Genomic DNA, 11166 nt, shown 5'->3' with positions numbered 1-11166 from the left:
ATTAAATTTGTTTGATAAAGAACGACAAACAAAGAGATAATCAAGATAATTTAAAACTGTCAATAATGTTTGTGTATTAAAACTATTGTGTAACATGTTGTGTGCGTCCATACATGCTGAACATTGGGGGTGCTGATACTCCTTAATGTTTGTGTATTAAAACTATTGTGTAACATGTTGTGTGCGTCCATACATGCTGAACATTGGGGGTGCTGACACTCTTCAATGTTTGTGTATTAAAACTATTGTGTAACATGTTGTGTGCGTCCATACATGCTGAACATTGGGGGTGCTGACACTCCTCAATGTTTGTGTATTAAAACTATTGTGAAACATGTTGTGTGCGTCCATACATGCTGAACATTGGGGGTGCTGATACTCCTTAATGTTTGTGTATTAAAACTATTGTGTAACATGTTGTGTGCGTCCATACATGCTGAACATTGGGGGTGCTGATACTCCTCCTTAATGTTTGTGTATTAAAACTATTGTGTAACATGTTGTGACGTGTGCGTCCATACATGCTGAACATTGGGGGTGCTGATACTCCTCCTTAATGTTTGTGTATTAAAACTATTGTGTAACATGTTGTGACGTGTGCGTCCATACATGCTGAACATTGGGGGTGCTGATACTCCTCCTTAATGTTTGTGTATTAAAACTATTGTGTAACATGTTGTGACGTGTGCGTCCATACATGCTGAACATTGGGGGTGCTGATACTCCTCCTTAATGTTTGTGTATTAAAACTATTGTGTAACATGTTGTGACGTGTGCGTCCATACATGCTGAACATTGGGGGTGCTGATACTCCTCCTTAATGTTTGTGTATTAAAACTATTGTGTAACATGTTGTGTGCGTCCATACATGCTGAACATTGGGGGTGCTGATACTCCTCCTCAGGTGTCGTCCTTTGGCAGCGAGCGCCTCCTTCACCGTGACCGCCTGCAGAAACAAACACCGGCCGCTGAATTATTCACGGCTTCATTCGACTCCTGGTCGACGTCCGGACGCAGCGAGAACCTGTCGCAGCCGCTCCAGGCTGAGGATGTTCTCCACCTCCAGGACTCCTCGGGTGTATTTCTCGATGTAGGTCTCTCCGTCCTGGGTCTCCTCGCTGGGCCCTCGAGCTGCCATGAGGGCCAGAGTCTCCCTCTCTTCGGGCTCCTCTGAGGCCTGCAGCACAAACACATGTTTTTATTTGTGTGGAAGTAGAAACATAGACTTTATTTAACTCTATGGAGATCTTTAGGTTTCCAGTTCACAGCAGACGAAAGAAGGTACAGAAGTTTCATAAAAACAAGAACAAAGTTCAAATAAAATGAACAAAGCGCAACTAAAATAACCAAGAGCAAATTAACAAAGAACAAAGTAAAAAAAAGAAAAAAAAAGAAAAAAGAACAAGGTTCAAATAAAAAGAACAAAGTGCAGAGAAAACAAAGTGCAAATATGAAGATCAAAGGAGAAAAAAGTATATCAGCAGCATCAGAATATAATTAAACATTTAAAATCTTGAAACTTATTTGAATTTTTTAAATGTATTGAATTATTTTTGTTGAAAACTTCATTTCAATCATTTGTATATTGAAGTGAGGAATTCGATTTTTAACCATAGAATTAAAAATGTTTGAAAATGAATGAATTTCTTTTCATGAATGAAGTAATGAATACATATTTAAAATTCAATATTTTTTTTAATTTGTAGCTTTTTAAAATCGATAAAATATAAAACATGTGAATTAAAAATGTTATTTTTGAAACTCTTATGTATAAAAAATGTATTAATTTAGACAATATTCGAATATATATATGTATATACTGTATATATATTAAATATATATAAACATAAAATAAATAATTAAGTTTGTCGATAACACCATTTAAGTTATACAAAACATTTTGAAGAAACATAAAACACAATATGTAAAAATAAATTCATAATTATTTTTAAATTACATTAAAAAAAGAAATGAACATTTTAATATCATTATTTTACATTTTTTGGAAAAAAAGTTGGTTGTTTGTTTTGTCCAGAATGTCAAAAAGAAGAAAATAATCAAATTCTTAAATTATATTATATGTACAATTCAATTCAATTTTTGAAATATACTGATTTTTTTATGACTATAAACATATAAAACTGTAAAAAAAAAAAGAAAAAAAAGAAACATTTAAAAATACATTATTGAAAATACAATCTTTAAATGTATAAATTATTGAATTCAATTACTAAATTAAAATAGTTAAGTGCTATTTAAATGATGTTTTATTTAAAGTTTCAACATCTAAATGTTAAATTCAACATCCTGGTGTCACTGGTTCACTTCCATACATTCCCTCATGAGGAAAGTTCACCTTAGGAATGTTGGACACGATCTCGTAGGTGACGCCGCACGAGTAGAGCGAACTCTTCATGGACATTCTCTTCTTCAGGCTCTGGGTGAAACTCTAGAAGAGCAACAGTTACCTCACGTTCTTAATGCCCCACCCCTAGAGCGCCCCCTGCTGGTCCGCACCTGCTTGTTGTAGACGTTGACGGCGATCCTCTTGCGGAGCACGAGCTCCACGGAGGCCGGGTGGCTGAGCTGCACCGTGGCCTTGACGATCAGGTAGATGCGCTCGTGAGGAGACGTGATCCGGTTCAGGTGCACCGAGTCGTGGATGGAAGAATCCCACGAGCAAGCTGCAGACACCTGACGTGTCAGAGAAGAAACACACAATTAAAACTGTGACTTCGTTCGTTAAACACCTGAAAATCATACGACTATAGCTTTGGGATAAAATAAACAACATTAAATTAACCTTTTATTTAAGTTTAGAACAAGGAGTACATAGGAGGAAATGAAGATGTATAGTACAGTAGAGTACAGTAATCAAATACATGTATTTAGTAAGTAGTTCTACCTACAGTCACATATATATGTGGGTAAAATAGTATTAGTGTAAAAAAGAAAATGTATAATTGATTTAAATTATATTCTGAGTTTAAAACGTGTTTTCTTTTAATAACTTATTGAAATATAAATCAATTAATATGAGGGGGGATCAATATTGATTCAATATGATTTATAGTTAGTAGTATAAATGATTATGTATTAATTAAACCATTTCAGTGAGAAAATAGTAAAAATAAATAAGTAAATTAAGTCTTGCCCTAAGGATACATTGAATTAACTTTATTGGTAAATGAACTCACAACGAATTAAAGCTAATTTAATTGTCGTATTATTATTTATTTGTATGTTTACTTTAATGTAACAGTATCTGATTTTGTTTATTAATCTCATTTGATTTTCGTATTTATTTTATTTCATTCTATTCTATATTTTCGACCGAACAAAATAACCCTCTATTGTCTTTACAATACTGACTATAAAAATGTAATGATTATGATATTTTAATCAATAATAATTCAACACGTATGGCCACATATATGCGGTCGTTACTCATTCAGGCCACCAGAGGGCGGTATCCTCTCACCTCTTCGTCGCTGAGCCTGATGATTGGCAGGTAGAAGAACTGACTTCCGTGCTCTTTGGGCAGGATGGAGTTCACTCCAGCAGCGTGTGGACCGGTCAGCTGCTCGTTCACCGTCAGGTTATCCGCTGATGACACAAACAAAACATCTGTAAAAACTAAAATATATATATACTTCGTAAAAAAAACCTTTTTCTCACCATTTAAATCCAAGAAGAGGACGGGGATGTGGATCTCCATTCCTACAGGGGGCGTCCTAGAGCAGTCAGAGTCTCGGATCAGGATGGTGGGCAGGAAGAGAAAAGAGGGCGTGGACTAGTTTACCAGTCGGCAGGGGCTCCCGGGATCCCGCTGCCAGGCGCCGGTACCAGCACAGCATTCCTCTCCTCCGTGAGCCCGACCCACTGCTCCACCAGCCGAGCCTCGCGCTCCACGTCCTCCTCGCTCTTCTCTGAGGAGGTCATTCGGCGACGCTTTAGCCAAAAGTCACGAAGAAACACGGGAGAGAAAAATAACAAACACTGACCGTGTTTGTTGATGATCTTCTTGATCTGTTCGTCCAAGTATTCCCGACGTTTGATCAGAGCCTCCGACCAGCGTTCCCGCACGCAGTTCAGATCCTCCTCCTGGAAGAGATGGAGGTCAGAGGTCATCAAGGCCATATTTTGACTGAAGGAAACATTTATATTGATGTGCAGATGGTTTAATGGCTTCTTTGGGTTTGTTTAGGGCTTTTTTTCAAAATGCTATACGTAAAAAAAACATTATTTTTGGAATATTTAACACGTATACATGCATTAATACACATTAAAGAATAATCAGGTGTAATTTAAGCATATAAAAGGAAGTGTGAAGAGAAAACTGTGTAAAATTATAAGTCAAATAAAAAGATAAGCAGCATTTTTGACACTGAAATATAGAAATACTTTTATAAACATGAATCAATCAATTTTATTATATATTTATTGTGAACTTCGATATAATAAAATAAATCATGTATTTACTTTGTATGAAAAATTAAAGTTAAATATAATGTGTATTTTATTTATTTATTTGTAGATTTCATTTAACATTTCACATTATCAACTATTAATCATTATGAATCGACTATTTTGACCAAAATAACTAACTAAGTATAACTATATGTTGCTAAAAGATTATTGTTATATATCTTTGTTCTTATTATTGTTTTTTTTATTTAACATAAATACTTGTGTATTTTAAATTAAATTAAAGATATAAACTGACATGTAAGAATTATGAAAGTGAAAATAAAGTAAAAATAAAAGTTATATTTGTTTTTACTTTTATTCAAAGATAAAAAATAAATATATGAATTACGTGAAAAAATAAAACTGAAATGAAGATAAAAAACAAAGATGACGTAATTAAGAAATTATATATATATCGATTATATATAAATAATAAAAAATAAAATAAAATATAATATGAAAGTAAAAATAATATCAAAAATTAAATTAAAGAACTAAATAAAAACAAAAATTAAAGATCAATAAAAATACATAAATTAAATAAAAAATTAAATAAAGGTAAAAAACAAAGATAAAAGTACAAATAAAAAAAGATTAAATGAAATAAAAGATAAAATAAAAGTAAAAATAATAATAGAAATTAAATAAAGAGAAAAATAAAAATGTAAATAAAATGTAATAAAAGATCAAAATTATTATATAAATGAAATAAAAAATAAAATAAAATATAGAATTAAAAAACAAAGATGAACTACAAATAATTTAAAAAAAAATCAAATCAAATCAAAATGAATTCAAGTTATATAAAAGATGAAATAAAAGGAAAAATAATAATAGAAATTAAATAAAGAGAAAAATCAAAATGCGATTCAAAATTTAAATGAAAGAACAAAGTTATAATATAAATCAAATAAAAAATTAAATTAAAGAAATAACTAAAAAAGAAAGATGACGTACAAATAATAAAAAAAAGAAAATTAAATTAAAATTAAATAAAAGATAAAAGTAAAAATTGTTTTTCTTCCTCCCAGTTGATTAAATAAACGGTAACAAATCAAGCTCTCACACACACACTCACACACACACTTTGCTGGCTGCAGTGGATCTTCCTGCTTCATCATGCAGCGACAGAAAAAACCATGCAGCCATGCAACAGATTAATAGATGCTGGTTGTTGCCGTGGTAACAAGCAAAACACTGGCATTAGTCAAAAGCAACAGGTGAGGTCTGTAGATCAGCCGTGATTCAACTTGTGTTTAATGGTCGATGTCTGACGTGGCAAACATGTTTTTAAGTCATGCTGCAGGACTAAAGAAGAGGGGGGGGGGGGGGTAGCAGGGACACCAAGATGGTACCTGATAACTATCCATATCGTCTTCCACCTCTCGCTGGCAGGAGAAACAACACTCGGTCAAATCAAAGCTAAAACTTCTCAACAATTTTTTTTTTAAGTGTAGCCATGAACGGATGGTCACCGTGAGTGCAGGAGACGCACCTGATACGAGTCCAGAGGTCTCTGGAGTTTGGTGGAGCGAGCGGACACGCAGCCGATGGACACGGACAGAACCGCCTCCACCAGCAGAGGCAGCGTTCCCGAGTTCTGGACCGGCGTCACGCAGACCTGCAGGCGCCGCGAGTGACCCTGGTGGTGACGAGAGAGAACTTCAAGATATAAACATTGAGCTTTAACTCAAAGAAATATATATAAAAATGAAAAAAAAAACTACAGAAAAAGTAAAACTTAAAAAAATATGATGGAAAGATTCTCAACATACTGGACATTAAATATTAATTAATCTGGAAAGAAGAACAATTGTTTGAAATATATATATATATATATTATTTTTTATTTTGTCATTCGATACATTTAAGGTTCTGTGTTGTACTTTTATAATAATTCTAATATTCTATATATAAAAAGGGTAAATATATTTTTCTGTCTTAATGATAACATGTTAAATACAATACAATATATATATATATATATATATATATATATTTAATTTTTATTAAATAAAAAATTAATAATAATAATTAAATATTTGTTTTAATACTCCAGAGAGACCAGGAATACAAAAAATAACATAAATGCTGTAAAATAAAATTTAAAATGTTACCGCCTACTAATAAAAAAACAGAAAAACAAATAAAAAAAAACATATAAACCAGAATCAGAAACAACTTTATTTAAGTATATATTAATATTACACACTGATTTTTCCCTTGGCTGTTATTGACTCTTTATACATAGGAGATAAATTAGAAATAAAAACAAATAAAATGAAGTAACACTAAAAGCAGGGAAAAAGATCAATATTTTGAGATGATATTTAAGAGATCTTTTAGTATTTTATGAATGATTTGAGCAGAAATAAATGAATAAAAGAAAAATAAACTGCATAATTTTACACATAAGAAGGATACAATTATTTTTAGTAAATTATTTCATTTTATTTTATTTGTGGTTTTATTCTTATTAGAAACAAAATGTCAGAGCGTCTGCGTATATGTTTAAATAAAACACAAATAAAAAAAGACCTGTCGCAGCTGGAAGACTCCTCCCGTGCTGACTTCTTTCCCAGGATGCATCTCCACGGACGAGTATTCTCCCTGCTCGTTCAGCTCCTGGATGGACGTCCATAACTCGATCCGGCGAGAAACTTCGCTCCACCTGAGACGTATGACGACTCGTTGAAACATCAGAGTCCACGAGTCTACGAGTCTACGAGTCCATGAGTCCACGAGTCTACGAGTGTGAAACCGAACCTGTCCCTGAGCGTCCGGGTCTTGGCCTCGAGTGCGTCCAGCTCCCAGAGCGAGCGTCCGTTCCCTGCACAGCAGTGACCCCAGACCTCGATGGCCAGAGCTCCGTCTGAGATGAACTCCAGGAAGTCGTCCGTGACGTGGACCACAAAGTCCTGAGAGAAGATCCAAGCGTTGGAGAGTATGGAAGTATATCAGCGCCACCAGGAGGTTGATTTGAACATTTCAAATGATAAAATTAACATTCTGGGATTTTATATTGAATTTTTTAAGCATCCAATTAATTTTAAATAATTTAAATCAATCAATCGTATATTGAAAGCTTAAATTATATTTTTTATTGATTAAATAAATTAAATAATTTCTATATTACATTTGTTAGCACTATTACACCAACGTTCTTGTATTGAATTGTATTTAAAAGTCCATGAATAGAAAAAATATTGAATTTAGAAAATGTATTTTTTAAATATTGGAATAAAAATTATTAAACTATGTGAAAAACAAAACAACCATCAACTTTGAAAATATGTAAATGTTTTTTATTTAATTATGTAAAAAAAACACATATTCAACATTTTTATTTAATTACATCTGTATTATCTCTATATTCAAAGTTATTAAATTAATTTAAAAAACTTTTTTTTTATTTCAATATTTTATTTTTCATTTTCTTTATAGAATTAAAAAGGCTGCAAATTATTTTCGTATTTAAGTATTTTATTATTTAGATAATTTATTTTTAATTAATTAATTTAGAGTAACAAACTCTTTGTTTAAAAAATATATTCAAATTTCTTAATTCAAATCTTTTTTTAATTAAAAAACAAATGCTGCTTTCAATATACAAATTATAGAATTAAATCTGGATTATCTGTATGTTAAAAGGTTACTTTTCTTTTTTAATAAATTAATAAAAAGTTTAAATATTTAAAAAATACATTTTCTTTTTAATTCAATATTGTCTGGTGGCTCTATTATATATATTAGTTATTTTTTATATTGAATTCAAAAGGCTGCAAATTATTTTAGTTATTTAGAACTTGGATAATTTATTTTTTAATTAATTGAATTATAATATCAAACTCTATGTGTAAAAAAGTATATTCAAATTTCTTAAATGAAAGAAAACTTTCAATAAACAAATTATTTAATAACATTTTAATTATTTGTGTATTTAAAGGTTGTAATTTGTTTTGTTTTTCAATAATTAAATGAAAGAATTACAAATATTTTCAATAAGAATTAATCTTTTTTTTTTGTCTGTTGGGAGTTTTATGCCAACATTTTAATAATTAATTTAAAATGCTACAAACAGAAATAAAAAATGTTGAAATTAAAAAAAATATTCTTGGATTCAGAAAATCATGTTTATTCATTTTAAAAATATTTAAATGTTTTAATTAAATTATACAAAAAAATAATTTGAACTTTCAACATGAAAATAATTGAATGATTCAATAAAAACAAACTTTTTAAATATAAACGATTAAAACAAAACAAGTGGCTCTTCTCCGTACCTTACAATGGTCGAACTGGACGGTGAACTGAGCGTCTGGACCGCGAGGAGAAGGTCTCTCTGGACTCACGATGGGCGGAGCCACCGTGGGCTCGCCGTCCTCCCAGAAGGTGTACTGGCAGAAGACGAAGTTGGAGAGGTTGAGAGGAAGTCCGGTGGCTTCTCTGATCCGCACCTGCAGCGTACAGACGGAAGATGTGACGCCCGGGGTCGCGACTCGTGGGCGACTCCTGTGTTACCCTGCAGGTCAGCCTCTTGTTCATGTGCACGATCTCTCCGTTGGTGTCCATCACTTCGTAGCAGCTGCTTTCACTGGAGTTCTCTGAAGAGTCGTCTCCACCGCAGAGACGCTCAGGCACCGACCCGCTGACCCGCATCAGTTCGATGTGTAGTCTTCCTGCAACCTGCTCCACGAAGTACCTCCAGTTAGTATCCGTTCAGTACTTTAACGATGGAAGTATATCCGAATATTTAAGGGTTGAATTTAACATTTTAAATCTTTTTTATTCAAATTATGTTGATGATTTATTAATAATTAAATTCAATAATTTGTTTATTGTAAGGTTGAATTTGTTTAATAATATTTAAATAAATAAATTTAAATATCTTCACGATTAACTGTTTATTTTACACATTGAGTTAAATTTTAAAAGTTTATTAATTAAAAATAAATTAATAAATGTAATATTTTGTTATTCATAGCCTTTTAAATTCAATATAAAATGTTACCCGACTAATCCAATCGAGCCCTGAGCCACTCACTCTAACCTTTGAATTCAGACAAACGAGCACTAGTTGCAAGTAGTTAAAAATTTACCAGCACTTCTAAATAGTCACATGATCGCCAGCGTGTCGCGTGATTGGCTAAAAGTGCATCAACAAGCTCGGTACTCTATTGGTATTGTCTGGTCGCACTAATATACCAACACTTTTGCATTGAATTTAAAAGAATATAAATACAAAAATATTGAAAAAAATTTGAATTACTTGAATTACAATATCAAACTTTACGTGTAAAAAAAACAAATTGATTCTTCAATAAAGTCATTTTTGAATATGATTATTCCAAACGTATCAAAAGCAACAACATTTCACATAAAAACATTTTAACTGTTAAATTTAATAAAACAATCTTCTGATTTCCCTTCTATCCTTTCATTTGTATCTCTCTATGAGCAGAAGGGTCTGTGGAAGGCCTCGTACCTCTCCCTGCTGGCTGATGATGGGGACGGCGTACTGCAGTTTGACGTCATGGAACAGGCACTCCAGGAAGATGTTGGCCACTCCGATGAGGTTGTGGTTCTCCTGAGCCTCGTAGAAGGGATCACAGTGCTTGGCGTTTGCCTTGTAATGCTTGAGAAAGACAGAAGAATTAATTATTTACTCCCATCGGAAAGTTTGCCACTGGTTTCTCACCACCTCCTCCGAGCCATCCTTCCAGTCCCTGTACTGGTCCCTCATGTCCACCAACTTGTTCTCCAGCTTCTCGATGGTCCACACCTGAGTGCCCCGCCCCTTCCTGCGCACCTGGATGGCCGGTTCGCTCACTATAGCGCCGCGCTGCAGGGACCAGAACCACAGGTTTATTGACGACACGTTTTTTGCCAGGTGAGGTCGGAGGTGAGACCTTGCGGTTGGCGCTGAGGTTGGCGGCCGGGATCTGAAGGGTGACCTGGTAGTCCGTCAGTTTGCTCATCTCCTCCGACAGGAAGTTGGATTCTCGCACCAGAGTGTTGGCTTTCATCACCTGCTCCCTGAGCCGCGACAGACTCTGGCGGAAAAGCTCGTCCCTGGAGAAAAATGTCAAGCTATGAGAATCAGAACCAAGAATTCTTTCCAAGAAGCCAATTATATTTTTAGTTAAAAGTTTATGATTTGATATTTGCTTCCATATAATTCAATATATATAGTATACGTATGAAGATTTTATTAGAATAAAAAAACACAATTTTATTTGTTTATTAAATCAGAAATACTCCCAAAACCAACAAACAATTTATTAAAATACTTGTTTATTTTAATTTTAATACATTTTTTTTTCAATGTATGTATTAGTACTGCAGAAAATATTTACATGAATAAGAAAGTTAAATGTAAAAACATTTTTGAAAAAAAGTATAAAATAAGGTAGTTACCTACCAGAAACATAATCAGTAGTGATTGATTTTGATTCATATACTTTAGTTCTTCCCATATTGGGAAAATATAGATTAGAAATTCACCAAGAAGATTAACCACATGCATAATATTAAAACATAAAGTAAACCTATTAACAAATGTGTGTACTTTGCGTTTAATAAATAAATATATAACAAAAAAAAAAAAAATGAAGTAACAAAATAATTAACAAAAATCAAATAAATTAATAAAATTAATAATGATAAAATTAAAATAATAAATAGGGAGTGGCTTCG

The 11166-nt window shown here is 32.6% G+C and overlaps 1 protein-coding gene across 6 annotated transcripts in view; it reads right to left on the bottom strand.

Moving 5' to 3' along the window:
• kif13a (kinesin family member 13A) overlaps positions 1-11166 on the bottom strand; it is a 54207-nt gene that overhangs the window by 7240 nt on the left and 35801 nt on the right. For 2 of the 6 annotated variants that reach the window (XM_087813047.1, XM_087813049.1), the window contains exons 18-34: positions 10380-10542; positions 10172-10312; positions 9956-10105; positions 8992-9156; positions 8754-8927; positions 7237-7388; positions 7009-7141; positions 5966-6112; positions 5826-5858; positions 4005-4104; positions 3803-3929; positions 3679-3734; positions 3482-3606; positions 2518-2694; positions 2357-2449; positions 1025-1177; positions 869-946 (exon numbers count right to left, since the gene is read on the bottom strand). In XM_087813047.1, coding sequence (XP_087669173.1) covers positions 869-946; positions 1025-1177; positions 2357-2449; positions 2518-2694; positions 3482-3606; positions 3679-3734; positions 3803-3929; positions 4005-4104; positions 5826-5858; positions 5966-6112; positions 7009-7141; positions 7237-7388; positions 8754-8927; positions 8992-9156; positions 9956-10105; positions 10172-10312; positions 10380-10542 — 2167 coding nt within the window. Of the gene's footprint in view, positions 1-868; positions 947-1024; positions 1178-2356; positions 2450-2517; positions 2695-3481; positions 3607-3678; positions 3735-3802; positions 3930-4004; positions 4105-5825; positions 5859-5965; positions 6113-7008; positions 7142-7236; positions 7389-8753; positions 8928-8991; positions 9157-9955; positions 10106-10168; positions 10313-10379; positions 10543-11166 lie in introns of all 6 variants that reach the window. The other 4 variants (XM_087813048.1, XM_087813050.1, XM_087813046.1 and 1 more) reach the window with 3 other exon arrangements.

Source organism: Callionymus lyra, chromosome 17, assembly GCF_982586985.1.
Source record: "Callionymus lyra chromosome 17, fCalLyr1.hap1.1, whole genome shotgun sequence".
NCBI classification, from domain to species: Eukaryota; Metazoa; Chordata; class Actinopteri; order Syngnathiformes; family Callionymidae; genus Callionymus; species Callionymus lyra.
This window is presented reverse-complemented; position numbering and strand designations above follow the sequence as displayed.